This window comes from Dermatophagoides pteronyssinus, unplaced genomic scaffold (assembly GCF_027571235.1).
Source record: "Dermatophagoides pteronyssinus isolate colony J.1.1.1.1 unplaced genomic scaffold, Derpt_VIB-CSIC_2022.12 sq0038, whole genome shotgun sequence".
Lineage (NCBI taxonomy): Eukaryota > Metazoa > Arthropoda > Arachnida > Sarcoptiformes > Pyroglyphidae > Dermatophagoides > Dermatophagoides pteronyssinus.
The window spans coordinates 263,442-284,370 of record NW_027461562.1 but is presented as its reverse complement, the minus strand read 5'-3'; the positions used below and the strand labels follow the sequence as shown (position 1 = coordinate 284,370).

Below are 20,929 nucleotides of genomic sequence, written 5' to 3'. Positions count from 1 at the left end.
TGCAAATTGGGAAAAAAAAGTTTTTCTCGATTTTCTCTCGAAATTTGCATTCCAAAACCAAATTCATTTTTTTCTTTGGTTGAATAAAACAAACAAACAATAATGGTCAGTGTTTCTTGGTCAGTGTTCAAAAAAAGAAGATAAAAGTAAATATCCATCCCTGATGATTATGATGATCGGTGATAAAAGAAAACTAATGTTGTTTTGTTTGGTTTTTTGTTTTCTCGGTTTTAGTTTTGGTTTGGTTAGTTAGAGAAAACAAAAAACAAAAAAAATCAATCAATCAAAATCGATCAATCAAATTTTTTTTTCAGGAGTTTCGATCAGTTTTTGTTTCGTTCGATTCTTCTTGTTCGATTATTCTTCTTGTTCGATTCCAAAACCATAATAATAATTCACGTGATTCTTGATCGTAATTCAAAATTCCAAAATTGAATTGATGTGGTTTTCTCTTTCTTTCTGTTTCTCTCATTCAGAACAGAATCTATAGAATCTACAGAATTTCTTTGCCCACACAATGTTACTCAAAAAAAAACAAAAAATTTTTTCATTCAATATTCGATTCAAACCACAGAAAAACTACAAACTACAAAAGAAAAAATCAATTAGTAATCAACGAAAGGCAAATGAAGAATATATGTTATATAAAAAAAATGATTGATCAAATTCTAACACCGACCACCACCAACAATATAGACATAAATAGCATCCATAAAGTTCTGAACAATAACTTTTTGTTTTTGTGCAAACTTGCAATATGTACATCCTCCCCAAAAAAAATCCCAGAATCCATGGATTGTTCAATTGATTCACTTTGCTTTTCGATTTTTCTCAACACACTTTCCAATCATTCATTTTTCATTTTTTCATTTTTCATCTTGATTTTCGATAATCATTATTATCATCATAAACATCGATTGTATCGATTAAATCGATATTTGACAACCACAAAATCAACTATTTCGACACACACGAGAGTTATTCAAACGTTTTATTATTATTATTATTAACTGGATTCTTATCTAAACAATGTTTCCTTATTTCTTTTGATGATAAAATCATTGTTGTTGTTGTTGATTGGCTTAAATATTATTATTATTATTTATCGATACTTTCAACCGAAATTGATGTTTCTTCGCTCTCTCTCTCTCCTTCTGTCATCAAATATTTGGCTTTCTAGTCTAGTTTTTTTTTTTTTTTTGGTTTTTGGTTATTTAATATGTCTTGTATACGTTAAGATTACTTTACTTTATACTTATCAATATTACTTACTTACATTGAGAAGAGAAGGTTACTCAATCAGCCACAACCAACATACGCCATACATTATTCTACAATTTAGGTCGTCATCGTCGTTTACATCGATTACCAATTTCTTTTCTTTTTCTTTTGATTTTTTTTTCTTTATTCTTGCTTTCATTACATCACCACCACCTACCATCATCATCATCATTTTCACCAAAAAAAAAAATTCAAACAAACAAACATTGAAAGAAAGAAAGAAAAAGCCAAAATAACATTGATAAATGATACTAATGAATACCAACCAGCCAGCCAGCCAAATACAAACATCAGCAAGCAAAATACACACAAGACACACAACAGGCAGGCACACTTTTAATGAAACCAAAATGAAAAAAAAAGTCAAATGAAAAAAAAAGCCCAAAATGAAAACGATACATTTTCGCTTTGCCCAAAAAGAAAAAAAAACAATAATAATAATGTCGTCGTTTGGTTGTTGAAAGAAATTTTTTCTTTTTTCTTTCGATGAAAGTTTCTTTCGTTTTTTTTCACAAAATAAATAAAGAAAAAACTGGTCTAGGAACCAAAGAAAATGTGTCGTAGTCGAATGTCGATATAGTCGATATATTGAGGTTTGATAAATGAATGAATTAATTAATAATGATTTTTTTTCGTTCTTGGAAAAGTGGAAAAACCAATCAAAACAATAATAATAATAATTTTTAGGAACCACTATAGTTTCTGTATATTCAGAAATTTTCCCGGGAAAATATAAATTTCCATAAAGTTTTCCCAGATTTTTGGTTGTTTTTGTTTTCTTGCAAAAAAAATTAACCTTACCTAAGCACGAATAAATGACCATTTGAGAAATTCATTAAGTTTTTCTTTTTCTTTTTTGGTTTAATCTTGAAAGAAAGTCTAAAATTAATGATTTTTGTTTACAACTGAATCTGGAAATATTTCTGGTTTCTGGCAACTTTCTTTCTCTCTCAAACATTTTCCGTTTTGTTTTGTTGTTCTGGCATTTTTTTTCTTCTCACTTCTCCATAACATCTTTCTTTCTTTTTGTTACTTAAAGATTCAAAGAGATATTCGGTGTTGAAATTAGTTTTTGTTTCTCTGTTTTTTGCCATGAAACAATTTTTTGGTAAATCTCAAAAAAATTTGTTTTTTCCATTGAAAAACAAACAAACAGCAGAATTTTTTTTGCTGCTGATTTCATAAAAATAGATAAAACCAATGGAATGTGTGTGTTTATTTATTCAAAACTAACTGGCAGAAAAAAAAGAAGAAAAAGAAAAGTTTCCAAGTTGAAAAACAGCAACTTTCCAGAAAATTTTTTTTCATTATCTCACTTTACTTTACTTTTTTTTTTTAGCAAATTCTGCCATGGCAGAAAATTGAAAAATTGAACAAAAAACAAAATTATCATGTGACTCATTTTTCATTCAAATTTTGGCTATTTTTCATTTTTTTCTTTCTTTTTGTTTTTCTTTCTTTCTTTTTTCAAAAACTAACGAAATGGTGAAATACGGAACGGAACGTAACAAACGTAACGCTCTACAGGAATAATTGAAAGCAATCAATCATTAGTATTACAACGTGTACAACGTTGGCGTAATGGTACATATCAATGTCAATGTTCAAATCAACAAGGACAATCATTAAGTAATCAATTAAAATTGGATATTAAATTTGCACCTGTTTGTCGTTATCCATATACGTAAGTCTATCTATTTTTTCTGTAGAATTTCATTACTTTTTTTACCGATAATTTGTGTGAAAAAAGTAAAGAATTTAATCATCATCATCATCAAAAGAAAGTATCTGTTATGTTAAAATAGCCGCTATTTTCAGAAAAATGAATTTTTTGTTTTTTCGTTTTTTTCTGTATTTCATGTTTAGAATTTTAAACATTTCATATATTCTATTTACAGCGAAAAAAAAAACAGAGAATATTCTTGAATTGAATTTGGAATCCAGAATTTTCTGAATGAAATTCTTTGTTGTTTTTCTTGGTATAACCAGAATATTTAGTAGGTTCGATGTTTGTTGAATGCTGTCCACTGAATTTGAATTTTTCTTTCTTTCTTTTTTCATTCATTCATTCAAGAATTTTTTCCCGAAAGAATTTATTCAACTGGTCAAACTTGTGTGTGTGTGTGTATCATCACACTGTATCAATATTTTTCTCGAGTGAAAAACTTGCAGAATATTCTTTCTTCTTCGGAAAATTTGATTTTCAAATTTGTTGTTGTTGTTGTTGTCATCGATACTTTCGATTCTTGAAAAGAAAAGAAAATAATTTTAAAATTCAAATCAAACATTTTTCAATAAAATTCATTGGAAAAAAAAATTCGTTACATCATTGAACAAACAACAACAACAACAACAGAATTCAATTGTGATAATAGTGTGATTTTTCCGTTTCGTTTCGTTTTTCGGTAATGAAAACATGTGTAAAGAATTCTTGATGATGATCGCAGAGAGAGAGAGAGAGAGAGAGAGAGAGAGAGAGAGAGAGAGTGAGAGTGATCAATTGATCGATCGATAACAATCACATTGTCGAACACAGTGTCAGGTTGGTTGGTCGGTTACATTGAATTTTGAAAATTCTTGAAGGAAAAAAAATTTTTTTTTCAATTTCAAAAGTTTTGAATTTTAATTTTTTTTTTTTTTTTTTTTGAAGTTTTCTTTTCCATGATTTATTTATTTAAAACTTTAAAATTCGAATGAATGAATGAAATTATTAAACTTGTGATGCGGATGATGATGATGACCAATTGGACATTGGTCAAAAGAAAAATACTAAACAAAAACTAAACATAAAAAACAAACATTGAAATTTTCTAAAGAATTTTTTCCATTTTTTTTTGTTTGTTGTTGTTCAAAATTCTTTAGCTTTTTTTTGAAGAATTTTTCTAAGAATTTAATGTTTTGAACATCATCAATTCACCTTTCTTATTTTCATTTTTGTCCCATGTTGTTTTTGTTGTTGTTGTCCAATCCATTTGTTTGTTTGTTTGTGTAAATAACATTTTTCATTCATTTTTTTCTTATCAAAGTTTTCTTTATTTCCTAACAAACAAACTTACCCGATCAGAATCAGAATCCAGAATCCTAACGGCACTGTTATTCGCCAGTCTCCATCGAAAACAACAACAGAATATTCATATTTTTGTTGTTCCAGAAACGTCAAATGTTGTTGTTTCTTTGGACCAAAAAAATGAAAGAAAGAAAGAAATGAAAAATATGTCGGTAAATGATGATGATTACCGATTACGCTGATGATGATGATGATGATGACAAGAACAGAATATTCTCGTTTTTTTTTCTTGTTCCGTTTATACAATGAAAGTAGCAGTAGTTTGCTTATGGTTTTTTTTTTGAATAATAAATAACCAACAAAAAAATAGGAAATTATTATTCTGTTGTTGTTGTTGTTGTTGTTTGTTTGTTACCCGATTATAAATCTATAACGGAAAAATGAAATAATAATAATAATAATAGCTTAGTGTTGTTGTTGTTGTTGTCGTTTTTTTTTTCTCGTAACAACAACAACAACAACAACGATGTATATCATCATATCAATTATCATTACATAGTGTGCGGTGTTTGCTTTTGCCGTTGACATATTGCCTTAGTCGTAGATTTATTTTGTTGTTGTTGTTTATTGCATCCGAAAATAATCCAACCAAATAACAACAACAACAACAAACAGCAACAACAACAAAAATCATAAACCATAAGTATCGGTGACCACCAAAAGATGCTTATTTACATAAAGTTTTTTTTTTCTTAGTTTTGTTCGGTAAACAAAAAATGTTTGATCACTATATTCATGAATTCTTGGAAATTTTCCGGGAAACTTTCTCCGCTTTGTTTTGTTTGTTAATAGAAAAAGTTTTTTTCGCAACAAATGATGACATTTTAAGATGAAAACTTTTTTTGGCTGTGTTCGTGTTGGTTAATGTTTTGTTGATTATCAAACATTAAGAAATGATTATCATTTCAAAAAAAACACAGAATTTTGTTTTTCACTAAATTTAACACTGCTTTATCACAATTGGATGATTTTCTCGTTTTGTAAAACGAGAAAAAGATTAGAATTTTTGTCGGTGGTGTTTATTTAGCCAAATATTTCCATCATCATCATCAGCCAACATCAGTGAAAATAGTGCAGAAAATCATTATTTTTTTCTCTCTCTCAAAAATGATGAAATTCAATCAGGTAATTACTGTACGATGCAAAATTTCATTCCCAAAGCACTATTTACACCCGAACAGCAACAAAAATCAAAATTTAATCTCAATTTTCATTCGAAAAAAAGGTGATTTATTTTTTTCAAAACGAAAAAAAATTTCGATCAAAATTTTCGGTTTCTGTTTTTTTGATTACAGGTAATCTTCCAAATACTGTGTTCCAATCAATATATAATCAAAAAAACAGAGAAAAAAATGGAGAAATTCTCAAATTTCTTCTTTTTTCCCGATCATTTTTCTCTTTTCACCGAAGATAATTACCGAAATCGAAAATCGAAAAATCGAAATTTGATAAAAAAATTTTTTTGTTCAATCAGAATTTTTTTTCTAAAAGTCAAAAAACAAAATTGGAAAGTTTTTCCTCTTTTTCTCGAAAAACCAAATAACCGAGAAACTGGGAAATACCGAAAAGAAGAAAATTAGGTCGACAAAATTTCGGGAGAGAGAGAGAGAAATTTGTCCATTTCGGACACGGTTTTAACTTTTTTTTTAAGAAATTGGTCAAAACTTTAACACAAAACATCCGTTTGAAAGAAGTTTTCTTGTAATTGTTGGGGGGGATAACCTCTTCTTCTTCTTTCATTAATCAATATTCATTTGAAGCAAGAAAAGAAATGAAGAAACTTTTTTAAAAAGCTGTTTTTTATTTCATTTCGACCGCACATTTTGTTGAAATGTCTTTCTGGAATGTTTCTTTTCCTCCATGTAATGTAATTGTCCATTTTTTTCAACTATTTCTACCCCAAATCTGGTCAATAAATGATGTGCTTTAATAACTTTATAATAACAATAATTATTATTATCTGATTCTTTCATTTGATTCTGGTCATCATTGTAAAATCATCATTCTATATTTAATCCCCATCCAATCGTTTGTTCGTTTTTCATTTCATTTTTCTGGAAACTTTCTCTTTTTGATTCCAAGAAGCCAATTGTGAAAAAATGATCGAAAAAACATGTTTTTTGTTTCTTTCAATTCCTTTTGCTTTTCTTTGATAATGATGATAAAATTGGTCCAGATTCTTTTCTTTTGCGATTTTTCATTTCTTAACAACCAAAATAAAAAATAAACGATTTTTTTCATCTAATTTTTTTATCTTTTAAAACGTTTCTTCTTCTTCTTCTTATAATAATAATCATATAGATTGATTTATGGTCTACAATTGAACGAAATCATACAGATTATTTGTGAAATCGATTCTCGTCCTAATACGGATATTACATTTCAATGGCGTTTTGAAAAACATACTAATTTAGCCAATTTTATTGTGATCAATAAAACCAAGTAAGTAAAAGTTTTGTGTGTGTGTGTGTGTACAACCTTTTGTTATCTTTATCTTTTGGCTGCTGCTTCTGCTTTTGCTTGTTTCTGCTTGCTATCAATCTTTATAATCTACAGAATCAGAAACCAACAAAGAAGAAGATGAAAAAAACAGAATCCAAGTTGACAAGAATAGTGATAATCAAAATGATTATAGTAATAATAAAAAAAATATATTAACCCAAAACATAACATAGAAACATGGCCAGAATCTTGTTTATGATTCTTTCAAAAATTGTAAAAAACAGAAACAAAATTTCGAAAGAATTGCTGTTAATGTGTGTTTTATTTCGGAAATTTTCCGGAATTTTGTTTTCTGTCAAAATTTACTGAAAATTTTCTCAATTTTTTTCTTAAATCATGAAATCAATAGATCAATATTAGAATATGTACCAAGACAACGTGATCAATATGGCCTTATTGAATGTACAGCAAAAAATTCAATCGGTATTCAACGTGAACCATGCCGGTATTTAATTGTACCGGTTACAAATCCATATTTTCCATATGAATGTTTGGTTTCAAATCAAAGTGATTCAACATTATCTATACGTTGTGATGGATCATTATCATCATCATCATCATCATCGATGACTAATCAATCGAATTTGATCGATAAAGAATCATTAATATCAACCGATAAACATTCCTCATCAACATGGTCAACATCTAATCATCATGGTCATCATCGTGATGATGAAGAATCCGATGAAATCTATACGGGAGATTCTGATGATAATTCCGATGATGACCAGGATGATGATCAAAAAACAACGACCAGACTGAAATATAATCAAAGTTATCGTAAACAAAAATTCAAACATCATTTTGATTCTTCATTAGCAGCAGCAGCTAATCTAACTACAACCGATATTTATTCATTGTATTTTGCACCGGATCTACAATCACAATCGACAACCGGTAACAACGATGATGGTCAATCATCAGTTGATGGTGGTGGCCAATCAATCAAAATGACATATCGTAATGGTATTGGTCCTTATCCAACAACAACAACAACAATGACCGGTAATTTACAACAACAACAACGTGCTGTTGCTGTTCAATCATCAATATTATTTCTAAATGAATTAGTACCAAAATTTAATTCACATTCATTAAATCAACAACCACATCTATTAGTTTATCCACCAACATATTATATTTGTGAAATTTATTCACTTTTACCTAGGCCAACATTGATAAAGGTAAATTTTCTATTTTTGGAAAGTTTATCAGGAAAATTTTTCACTTTTTTTCGTTTTCTCGAAATATTTCCAGAATCTAACAATCGATGCAATCGATAAACGTATTATGAATCCATTATTAAATGGTAGTTTTAGTTTTTTAATCAATGATTTACCATCAAACACTCCGATACGTTTGAATATTTATGCACAAAATAATCGTAAACGATCACCAATACAAATTGAATTGCAAGCAAAAACATTACGTGCAGCTGAACGTCGTATTGATTTTGGTGAACATCATCAAAGTCATGATCAACATTCGACTATTTCAACAGCACGTGGCAGCGGTAACGGTATTCGTAAAACATCATCATTTTTTGATGAATTATTCGGTGGTTATGGCCGTTTTCGTAATAAACATATGGTTGTTGGTTTAATAATATCAACGGTTATTATAACGGTTATTATTGCTTTAATATTGATTACGATTGCAATTTTACGTTCCAAATATCAACAACAACAACAAAATACCCGTTATCAAGGACATCATTTGAATGATGAAAATTTGTTGACGTCAAACAACAGTAATGGAAGAATAAAACAAACAACAACAACAACAAACGTTGAAGAAATGAATACTGCTAATGATGATGGTAATAATGAATTTATTATGTTGAATGATAAAATGATACATATTACAAATAAACAACAACAACAACAACAACAAAACAATTTAGAAGATTCAACAACAACAACAACAATGATGATAACAATGATGGTTGGACAGAAACAAAATTCCTCTGTTATTGGCAGCAATGGTGGTGGTGGATTATTTAAACGAAAAAATCATCAACAGCAAAAATTGTCACGTTCAAATCAAAGTTTGAATAACCAGAATATTGTTGAAACAACATTTCTAACTAATGAAAATACTGATGATAATCAGGAACAGAATAATGATGATGACGACGATGAGGTTGCCATTGACAATCATCATCATCATCATCATCATATTTGTAATAATCAAATGGATTTAGTGGAATTTTCTGCTGCTACAACAGGGAATAATAATGATTATGGAATGAATCTTATTGATGATGATAATTCAATGTGTTCGGATAATCAACTTTTACAACAACACCATCAACAACAACAACAACAAATCGATAATGATCCGATTGATAATCATCATCAATATTATAAATCTATTTTAACAGCAGCATCTGCTAAAAGAACATCTATAACAGGGTTAACATCACATCATTCAACTACTGCTGCACAGCCACCACCACCAAATTATTATGATTTAAATCTAACATCTGAAACATCAGCATCTTCGGATTCGATTCAAACTAATCAACCAGCCGGTTATGTAAATATTTTATCAACAACAACCGGACAACCTGGTCAACCTGGACAACAACAACAACCACCAGATATTATTCAAAATGTTTTATATCAACAACAACAACAACAACAACATAATCAGGAATTTTTTGATACAATTTTATTTGGTCATGTTAACTCAACCAACACTAATACCACTACAGCCGTCGCCAGCAATAATAATCAAACAACAAATTGTCCGGATCAACTTTCAGGTTAGTTTGAATTAACCCGAAAACCTATTTCAGTTTGTAAATAATTATTATTATTATTCGTTGGTTATTTTTTCACAAAAATAATAATAATAATAATAATGATTTTGATTGCCAAATGGTTAATGATTATTCTTTTTTTCTGTGTTTGTTTGTTTTTGATGATAATCATAATGGTGGTTGGTTATTATGGTTGATTATGGTTAGTTACAATGTTATTCATCATCATCATCATCATTATTCCCACCACCATTATCCCCACCGCCATATGTTCAATATTATTATTAATTTCCCCACCATCATCCCACCCCCATATAAACATTATAAATAAATGATTAGCACCAATCAATTTGGATCACCGAATGACAAGCGAAATTCCATACATTGCAAACAAAAAAGTCTATGGATAACCATAGACTCGTGGGAATTATTTTAAAACTGAAAAACTGTCTGTAAAATTACCTGTAATGATTGTTTAAAAGGACCATTTAGATTTTTTTCCCCTGGATTTTTCCGAGCTTTGGTAATCATCATTCGATAATTTCGCATTTTTTACAATCGAAATTCTGGAAAAAAAAGTGCGGAAAAAACCAAACAACCAAAATAGATAAAAGATGCTGGTTGAATGAAAAGAAAATCTTTTCCAGCGTTCAAAAAAATTATTGATTTTAAATTTTACAAGTTTTGTGTTTCTATAGAAAAAAAACTACGATAATTACTCTTTCACTGTGTTCCTTCTTTCGGTTTTCTGTAAAATTTATCATTTTTTTAAAAAAATGGCGTTACAATGATGAAGAGAGAGAGAGAGAGAGAGAGAGAGAGAGAGAGAGAGAGAGAGAGAGAGAGAGAGAGAGAGAGAGAGAGAGAGAGAGAGAGAGAGAGAGAGAGAGAGAGAGAGAGAGAGAGAGAGAGAGAGAGAGAGAGAGAGAGAGAGAGAGAGAGAGAGAGAGAGAGAGAGAGAGAGAGAGAGAGAGAGAGAGAGAGAGAGAGAGAGAGAGAGAGAGAGAGAGAGAGAGAGAGAGAGAGAGAGAGAGAGAGAGAGAGAGAGAGAGAGAGAGAGAGAGAGAGAGAGAGAGAGAGAGAGAGAGAGAGAGAGAGAGAGAGAGAGAGAGAGAGAGAGAGAGAGAGAGAGAGAGAGAGAGAGAGAGAGAGAGAGAGAGAGAGAGAGAGAGAGAGAGAGAGAGAGAGAGAGAGAGAGAGAGAGAGAGAGAGAGAGAGAGAGAGAGAGAGAGAGAGAGAGAGAGAGAGAGAGAGAGAGAGAGAGAGAGAGAGAGAGAGAGAGAGAGAGAGAGAGAGAGAGAGAGAGAGAGAGAGAGAGAGAGAGAGAGAGAGAGAGAGAGAGAGAGAGAGAGAGAGAGAGAGAGAGAGAGAGAGAGAGAGAGAGAGAGAGAGAGAGAGAGAGAGAGAGAGAGAGAGAGAGAGAGAGAGAGAGAGAAGATTGTGTGAAAATCGATCGATCCAAAGAATTCAATGTTTGTGAATTCATTGTTCGTGAAATCGTCGTCGTTGTCGTTGTTCTGTATTTGAATTTGTTTCAAAACAAAAAACAAAACAAACAAACCAAAAATCAAAATAGCAAAAAAAGCCAGAATGATCATCATTAGTGTATTGATTTTTTCCAGTTTTTTGCTTGCTCCAGATATTTTTCTTTTCGAAATAATCGAAAAGAAATATTCTTTTTCGTTTTTTTTCATTGAAGATTCTAAATTCTGGAACTTTTTAAAGAAAAGAATCCAGTTTCAAAATATATTCATCACTTCTTTTCTTTTCTAATCAAAAACATTGTTTTTATCGGTAAAACAAATCTTTGTTGATGAAGATTCTTTTCTAAAAATCAATGATGATTGTGTTTGGATTTTTCATTCTGTTTTTTTTTCGTTTTTCTGTTTCACCATTCTAAATCCACAAACAAACGAAAAGAATCGAAAAATTATTGAATGGAAAATTCAATTAGAAAACCAGAAAATTAAGATTCGAAAATTTTGGATTGTTATGGATTTGATTATAAATACCCACGAATAGTATTTGTAATTAATTTTGTAATCATTTTATAATTTTTTTCCCTGGTTTTTTTGTGTAAAAGTTTTGTTTTTTGTTTTGAATCCAATTGAGAAAGAAAGTTTATTATTTGTGGGGGAAAAAAAGAAAGCTTATTTGGTAAACGAATTTTTTTTGTTTGTTTGTAAAATATGGGAAATTTTTGTGGACTTGGACGTAAAAAAACAGCAACAATTACAAAACGTAAAGGTGGAACAAAATCACTTAAACAAGATAAATATAAAAATAGATTATCATCAAAATCATCTAAATCAAAAAAATCATTAAAAACTAAATCAAAATCACAATCATCATTAAATGGAAAAAGTTCAAAAGAAAGATCAAGAAGATCAAGATCAAAATCAAGATCATCAGTATCATCGGATAAAAGTAGAAAATCAACAGCAGGTAGTGAAAAATCAAAACGAAATAAAAGTCGACGATCATCATCATTAGGTGGTAGAGAAGAATCAAGACGATCAAAACGTCATAGTCGTAAAGAACGTAGTAGTCGATCATCATCAGCACCACCTGATTTTGGTTATGGTAGTGGTGGTCAAAAATCACCAAGATTATTTAATAAACAAAATGATGATCCATTAACATCAATAGATAAACGTATAAAATCGGTAATTAAAGGTATTGCATCGGATAAAGTACCGAAAATTATTATTACCGGTAGTGGTATTAGTGCTAGTTTTGCTAAAAAAGATGATGATTTATTAAAATTATTAGCAAAAAAATCATCACACGGATCAACATCACCACCAGCATCAACATCACCACCCGGATCAACATCACCACCAATAAAAACACAACCACCAACACCCGAACCACCACCAACAACAACACAAACAGCAACAACAACATTAGCATCATCAACACCAAAAACAACAACAACAGCAACGACAGCAACAAAATTACCCGATGAATTAAAAATGAAAAGTGATCGGTTGAAAGATTTACAAAAAGATGGCCAATTACCGGTTAAACCAAAATCATTGTTGAAAATTAAATCAACACGTTTGCCGGCGGTGGAAGAAGAAAAACCAAAATTATTAGTGGCTAAATCTACCGGAATTGAAAAGAAAAAATCATCGATAAAAGAGGAAAAAATTCAACAAAAATCTAAAATTTTGGATGATAAAAAACCAAAATCAACATTATTATTGTTGAAAAAATCGATTATAAAATCCAAAATTATACCACGTATACCATCGGGTAAAAAATCGGTAATTTTAATGGAAAAAAGTTTATCAAAACCACAGCAGCAGCAACAACAGCAAACAATAGCTATTCTAAAAGTACCATCAACAAAATTGACTGAAAAAGTAAAATCCATAATAAGAAGGGAAAAATCACAACCACCAACATTTAAAATAATGGAAGTTGTACATTTATCGAAATCGAAAAGTTTACGAAAACAATCGAAACCAAAATCAGTACCGCATTTACCACCACCGCAATTAGCAACACAAGTACCACCACCACCAACATTCAAAGTAATCGAAGTTATTAATCTAGGACATCCATCAAAATCAAGAAGTTTACGAAAACAAAGATCATTATCACCACCTCAACTAGCAACAGCAACAGCAGCAGCGGCAAATCCTGAAACAGCCACCACAATGTATTCATTACGTAAAACAACATCAAAAGCATATGCTATGCCTGTTGATGAAATATCGTTTACGATTGGAGCAAATAGAAATACACGTGATACTGATGATGGTACTATTGATCAACAACAAGATGATTGGAACTTACAACAACAACAACAACAGCAGCAGCAACAAGAATTTTCTGTATCAGCAACAACTGAAACATCAGCAACTGTAGATACAAGACCATGGTTAAAAGATATAATTTTATTGAATAAAGATTTTCCAAAACAACAACAACAATTACCTGTTGCAGAACAAATAGAATTAACATCAAAATCAGAACCAGTAAAATCATCATCATCATCAGGTGAAACATCATCGACATCCGCATCATCATCATCATCATCAACTGAATCGCAAAGAAAACGTCGTCATCATCGTCATCATCGTCATCATGATGATGATAAGGAAAAACCGGAACAACAAGAAAAAGAACAAGAACAACCAGAAAAACATAAAAAAAAACATCGTCATCGTAGTCGTCGTCATCATCATCGTGGTCATGGTAATGTTGAACGTTCAAAAAGTGAACGAAAACATCGTAGAAAATCATCAAAAAGAAGACATAATGATAATCAACAACAACAACAACAACAGGAACAAGAACAAACAACAACAAAACATGTTAGTTTTGGTAATAAGATAACAATTATAAATAATGATAATAATAATAATAATAATAATGAACAACAACAACAACAAGAATCATCATCATCAACAACAACAACTAGAAAAAAATCTGAAAATCAAGAAAGTTTACGTAAAGATTCATTAATGTTACGTTTAAAAGAAACAATGGATCGTCGTAAACGTTCACGTAGTATTCGACAAAAATTAACAGGAATAAAATTTTCTGATTTTACTAAATCAAATAAAAAGAAATAAAAAGAATAATGGGGGATGGTGGGGTGAAAGAAGTGTGGTGTAAAAGGGGGGGTTGAAAAGAAGAAGAAAGCAAATATATAGTAGTAGTGAGAGAAAGTTTTCAGAAAAGTTTTTTTTAATTTTAAAAATTTAAAACATTTTTTTTCCAAAAATATCGATAATAAAATGTATTTGTTCATGCCAAACACATTGGTCATAATTTCCTGGGTTAACCTCACCTGATTCATTTTTGGGTCTTTCAAAATGAACAAAATGAAAAAGAAATCATCATCATCATCAATTATCATCTTTGTGGTAGTTATCAATTAGTGTAATGAGAATTTTCAACTTTTGTTTTGTTTTTTGTAGAATTTCATTTCAACATTCTCTCAACAAAGAAAAAAAAATGACTGATTACCTGGATGATTACCTGGATGGATTACTACAATTCTAACATCACAAAATATACAACAATAAGTTTGACAGATGATGATGATGACAACAATCTCTCTCTGTTTGTGTGTGTGATATGTGAAACGTGATACGCGTTATTGTTATTTACAGAATGAAAAAAAATAATATATATATTTTGACCCTAATGGACAATAGCAACTAGAGTAAAAATAGGCCAAATGATGATGATGATGATTCTCAATCATTTATCATACACATTCATTCATCATACACATTCATTCATTTTTACCTGTATTTTTTGATTATTTGAATAACAATACCTGAGCAAAACAAAAAACAATAATTATAATTCTTGTAGAGTTTTTCTCGTTTTTCTTTACGGTTGAAAATTCCATACATGCGCACTGGCGATGTTTCGAGAATTTTTTTTTTTTGCAAATTCATTTTCGGGCCGAAATTAAATTTGAAATTCAAAAACAAACGAAAAAAAATAAAATTTCAAATTTAATAATGCAAATTAGAAGCCGGTAATGAAAAGTGAAAAGTTTTTGTTTTGTTTTGTTTCACTTTTCACATCTCACTTTTTTCATAATGTATCGACAAGGTTGACAGATTTTTGCTGAATTGACTGACTGACTGACCATAACTGTAGCCAATGAATTTTTTTTAGTTTCATTTTTTTCAAATTGCTGGAAAACTTTTCGGGAAAAATCTTTCTTTTTTTTTAATTTAATTTTTGATTAAATTTTTTTATTTGGTTGTTAATAACAACAAATATGGATAGAAAACAATATTACCATGTTTGTGAATGGGAAAAAATTTGCATTTTTAATTAAAAAAATTTAAAATTAAATTTATGATTATTGCCGCTGCTACCATCATCATCATCAATTGACGCAATCAATTTTGTTTTATTGTGTTGAAAAATTTTGTAGATTTGTTATTTTCCTATAGCCCGAAATAAAAAAAGTTTCCGAGGAAAATTTTCGCATTTTTTAACTCTTTTTTTTCCCTATTCTTCTTGTTCCATATTTGTTCTCAACATTTGCCGGCCCGAATATTTTTCATTTCATTTCGGGCAATAAATTTGCCGGGAAATTTATTTTAAAAAATTTTTTAAATTAAAAAATTTTATGACATTTTTATTCTGATTTGTTAGTTTCTTTCCTAGAGAATTTTTCCCAGAAATTTAAAAAAAAAATGAAACAAAATTCGCTTTTTTTTGCTTTTCGGGAAATTTCCTTCTACATTATGAAAACACATGTCATGTTCATACGATGAAAGTACGATTTTCTTTTGTTTGAAAATAACCATAATAATGAAAATGAAAAGGACCACTGGATGGATAATAATTTATCATTTTGATTCATTTTCATTTTCAGTTCTGAAATGAATGAAATGAATATAATACGGTTATTCATTTCGGTCGGTTATTTCGGTCGGTAATCTTCATTTTCATTTAGTTCTTTCGTTGTGTGTGTGTGTGTGAGTGTGTAGAAAAATTACTTGAAACGGATTGACAAAATGAAAAGAAAATGAATGTGGAAAAAAGAAAAAACCCATCATTTCTTCATCACCATTGGCCATTCAATTTGGTTATTACTGATAAATACTGAATAATCTTTCAATTTAATGATCATCATCATCATTTCTAAAATTGGAATTAGAAAAATCCAAGAATGTTCCTAGAAATATCTGAAAAAACCACTACAACAGCAAGAGACAGAAACTACAAAACGAAAAACGAAAACGAAAAAACTAAATTAACAAAATTAATGTACCTGAATAGGGAGATAATGTTTTGCAAAGCAAAGAAGAATAAGAAGAAAAAACCACAAAGAAAAATTCATCATTCAATGATGAAAGTGTGTTTTCTTCTTCTTCTTTCCAAAGAAAAATGTGAACAATAAGAAAAAAATATGAAATGATTATGTAATGTAATGTAAAAAGAATTGTAAAAAGATGTAAACTCAAGAAATTAATTAGATGTAATTAATTAATTATATTTTTTCTTTCTTGGGTTTTTATATTTTCATTTTCATTACTTACTTACTTACTTACTTATCATCATTTGGAACTATTATTATATAATGTGTTTGGTAAATCGCTCCCAATTCTACCAAATTATATTCGTTTGACTGCTGGTTTTGTTGTTGGTTGTTGGTTTAACTGTTGGCTTTGATTTTTGGATGAAAACATTTTTATCTTTATGGTTTGTTCAACAAACATCATGTTTGTTTGCTTGTTTGTTTTGCTTGTTTTGTTTTTTTTCCAGGTAAATTATCAACAACAACAACAACAACAGAATATTTCTGACAAAATTACATATTTTGTTTATCTTATCGTTGTTTTTTTGTTTGTTGTTGTTTTGTTTAACAAAATAAATTCGAATGAATTGTTGCATGAATTTTGATTTTTCATCCGAAAAAAATTTCCGGGAAATTTCCCTCTTTTTTGAACCAAGTTTAATGAGCATTTTTTCTTTTTTTTTCTCTCTCTCTCCCATTTTATAAACAGCCAACATTATTCAATTATCACCATTACGAAAATATACTACCAACGATAATAATGTTAACGATAATAATCGTTCAATATTAATATCATCATCGATGGATCCAAATTCAAAAATTATTTATAGTGGTCATCATGCACATCAACCATCATCATCATCAACAACAGCAACATTATTACGTCATTCAGGTGTTCATCATCAACATCATCATCATCAGCAACAGCAACAACATTATTCTTGTAATACGGATTTCAATTCTTTACCACGTAATCACCAGCAACAATCATATATTTACATACCACAGCAACAAGCATCCGCAACAACAAATGCACTACTACCGCAGCATCATCCACAATCGCATCATTCGCATCATCATCATCTACTAATATCATCATCATCATCATCACCATTAACAACAACAACAACAACAGCGACAACAACAACATCTAAATCAAATCTACAATAATAATCATTACTTCCAATATTTTTCTGTTATCGTTTGTAAAAAAAAATTTGTAAAAAAATTGTAAACCAAAAAAAAAGTAAAATAAAATATATTATTTTATTTATAATAAAAAATAATAATTCTTATTCTGTGTAATTCTGTGTAATTTTATTATTCTGTTATTCCATATTTCAAACTTATTCTTCTTTTGCATTCTTGCTTTTCCATCGTTTAAACAGACAGAATCATTCATCATCACTTTCGGTTATTATTATTATTATTATTATTAAGAATCATCATCATCATCATTATGATGATGATAAATGGGAGAAAAAAAACGACGATGACGATGATAATAAGAATATTGAAGAAAAAATTTATGATTCAGCATTTTATCAATGTGATGAAAAAAAAATAAGAATTATTCATTTGGTGTTTGGTTGAAATTACTTACATATTTCTCTCTCTCTCTCTCTCTCTCTCTCTCTCTCTCTCTCTCTCTCTCTCTCTCTCTCTCTGCTCTCCTTATTTATTTATTAATCAATCATATAATCCTTTTATTTGTAATTCGTTTGTAATTCGTTTGTTAGTTTATAAATTTGACTTAAAGTTTACAAAAAGAGATGATGGTAATATGGATGATGAAAAAAAAAGTAAGTAACGATAGCAAAAATCCTATTATCGTTGTAAATAAATATCCGTTTTTCGTATATTCTCAGTGATGATGATAATGCCGTTGGATATTTTTCACTCAAATAAACTTTCATGTAAATCTTGTTTGTGTGAAAATAGAAATAGAAATCTTTCTCTATTTGATTCGACATTGTTTTTTTCTTTCCTTTCTTGGTTAAATGATAAAATGATAAAATCTTAAATGAAACGATAAATTTACACACAACCAAACCAAACCAAACGACCAATGTTAATTAAAAATTGATTATAACCAACAAAAAACAAACAATGATAATTTGTTGTTGTTGTTGTTTTGAGCTTGTTGTTGTTGTTGTTTCAAAATCTGATAATTTATTCATCATTTTTTTATAAACATTCTATACGCCAACCAACCAACATAAACACCCAGCATAATGAAAATAATATTACTACATTATTTAACACTAAACGAACATTATACACATCGAAAATATAAAGAAAAAGGAAAAAATCAAGCAAAAAATAAAGATTTTCTTTATTCTCAAAAACACTTTGGCTGCAACAACAACAACGACAAAAACAGAAGCAGGTAACTTACCTTACTTAATTTTTTCTCTTGGATTCTTTTTCACTCGATTCTCTCAATATCTATGTGCGCTTAACTTGTTTTTATTTTTTATTCTCATTAACCTTTTTTCTGTTTTTCGTCAACATCATCATCATTACAACAACAACAACATTAAACACTTACTTTCACTTTTTTCTACTTTCTTAAGCATCAATAATGTTCCTTTCCTTACTCTCGGTTGGTTGTTATTTTTGTTTGCATCGATACTACTAATTTTCAACATAAGAATCTATATGCGTGTATATTACACACACACACACTTGTAAAGTCGTTAAGTTTTTCAAGATGTTTTTTCATCTTCTTCCTTCCCCCTTATTTATCCGGTTCAATTTTCTTCCCCCTTTCTTCAATGTTAATGTTAAAAAGCCATTTTCATTCAGTTAAAGATTTTACTGTTTGCTTGTTTGTTGATGATGATACGAAAGATTCATCGAATGATCAATGTTTTTTTGTTTCAGGATAGTTACGGTGTTTGTGTGTGTGTGTGTGTGTAGAGTATATAATTCCGTTAAAAGAATGATTGATTAGGCGAAAACTAGAAAACAAAAAACAGCAGAGCAGAGAATATTAAAAATCAAAAACGACTGACAACAACGAAAACAAAACAAAAATCATTTCAAAATCCATTCATATTTTTCATTGTTTTTTCGGGGATAAATATTATTAATAATAATGACGATAAATGAAGAAAAAAAAAATCTTCTCTGGCATCTTCTCTCTCTCTCTCTCTCTCTCTTCGTCTACTATTTCCACCGAGTAAATATACTCGAAAAAATAAATTGACCTAATTGACCTAGAGCTAAAACAAGGAATTTTCCAACCAAAACACTTCCACATAAAAAGAGAGATGTTTTTTCTCTAATTTTTTTTATTGTTTTTTCACTTTCACTCTTTTACTCTTTTCTTCACTCTTTTCTTGTTTCAAGAATCCCGAATTTCATTTTCATTTTTTCTTCCCATTCCCCATCTCATCTCTTTGCGTTACAAATTTGTTAGTCGTGTTTTTTTTCAGTCATAGTTGCTGTGATTAATCACATTAGTGATACACACGATGGTGTGAATCTTTCGAAAAGATGAACCATATAAGCAACTTACAAATAAGATCAAGTGAGTAAAAAGTCGAAAAAAGAAATACTTAAGAAAAAATACTTAATAGCTTTTGGATTTTTCATTTAAAAAAAAGATGAACTAAACCAAACCAACCAACCAACCAACAACTACCGAAAACTACCGATGAGAGAGAGAGAAGTGTTTATTACCATCGATCAAAAGATTTATGATGTTTTTCGAAAGCTCAGTGTTTGTTGTTTGTTTGTTTTTTGGTTGATGAGATTTTCCACTGTAATAATAAATGGAAAATAATCTTTGAACTTTGAAAATAATTTTTCCGATGCTTAGCTTTGCTTTTAAATATCTTTTTACACACACCGAAAACATATTAAACTTTAAATCGTTGTTTGTTGTTTTGTTTTTTGTTTTGTTTGGTAAATTTACTTAGCATCATCATTAGCATCATCATCATCGAATCATAATGATGATCCTTTTTTTTGAGTGCCGAAATAGAGAGAATATTTCCAGAATTTTTTTTTTAATCGAAAATCTTATGGAATTTTTTTCCTTTCTGGAATTCTTCTTTCGCAAAGAAGAATAAAAATATTAATCTTATTTTCGATTATTTTCCTGAAAATTCATTTACAAAAAAAAATATTCTTGTAAAAAAAAAAATTCTTGAATAAAATTTGATTTTCATTTTATCGTTGTCGATTTTGCTTGTTGAAGTTTTATTCTCATCGATGATGGTGATGATGCAGAAAAATGAATAAATGAATTTTCCAACTGAATTGCTGATTGAAAAACAACAATAATAATAATAATAATAAACAACAACAACAACAAAATCAATAATTTTAACAACAATGAATAATCAAAAGAATGTAATCAAAGAAAATCAATTGATAATGGTATTTTTATTATCTTTTATGAGAGAGAGAGAGAGAGAGAGCGATGAAGATATTGTCAAAAGTAAAAGTGAAAAAAAACGAAGTCATCTAAAATGAACATATTAACAATAAAATTCATTATAAAACCTTGCGATCATCT

The 20,929-nt window shown here is 29.3% G+C and overlaps 1 protein-coding gene across 1 annotated transcript in view; it reads left to right on the top strand.

Annotated features, from left to right (window-relative positions):
- LOC113789320 (uncharacterized) overlaps positions 1–17,706 on the top strand; it is a 41,550-nt gene extending 23,844 nt beyond the window's left edge. Inside the window, exons 4-8 of the mRNA XM_075823844.1 lie at positions 2,809–2,965; positions 6,650–6,790; positions 7,200–8,034; positions 8,108–9,617; positions 17,111–17,706. Coding sequence (XP_075679959.1) covers positions 2,809–2,965; positions 6,650–6,790; positions 7,200–8,034; positions 8,108–9,617; positions 17,111–17,571 — 3,104 coding nt within the window. The 3' untranslated portion in view covers positions 17,572–17,706. The remainder of the gene's footprint in view (positions 1–2,808; positions 2,966–6,649; positions 6,791–7,199; positions 8,035–8,107; positions 9,618–17,110) is intronic.
- The last annotated feature ends 3,223 nt before the right edge of the window (positions 17,707–20,929 follow it).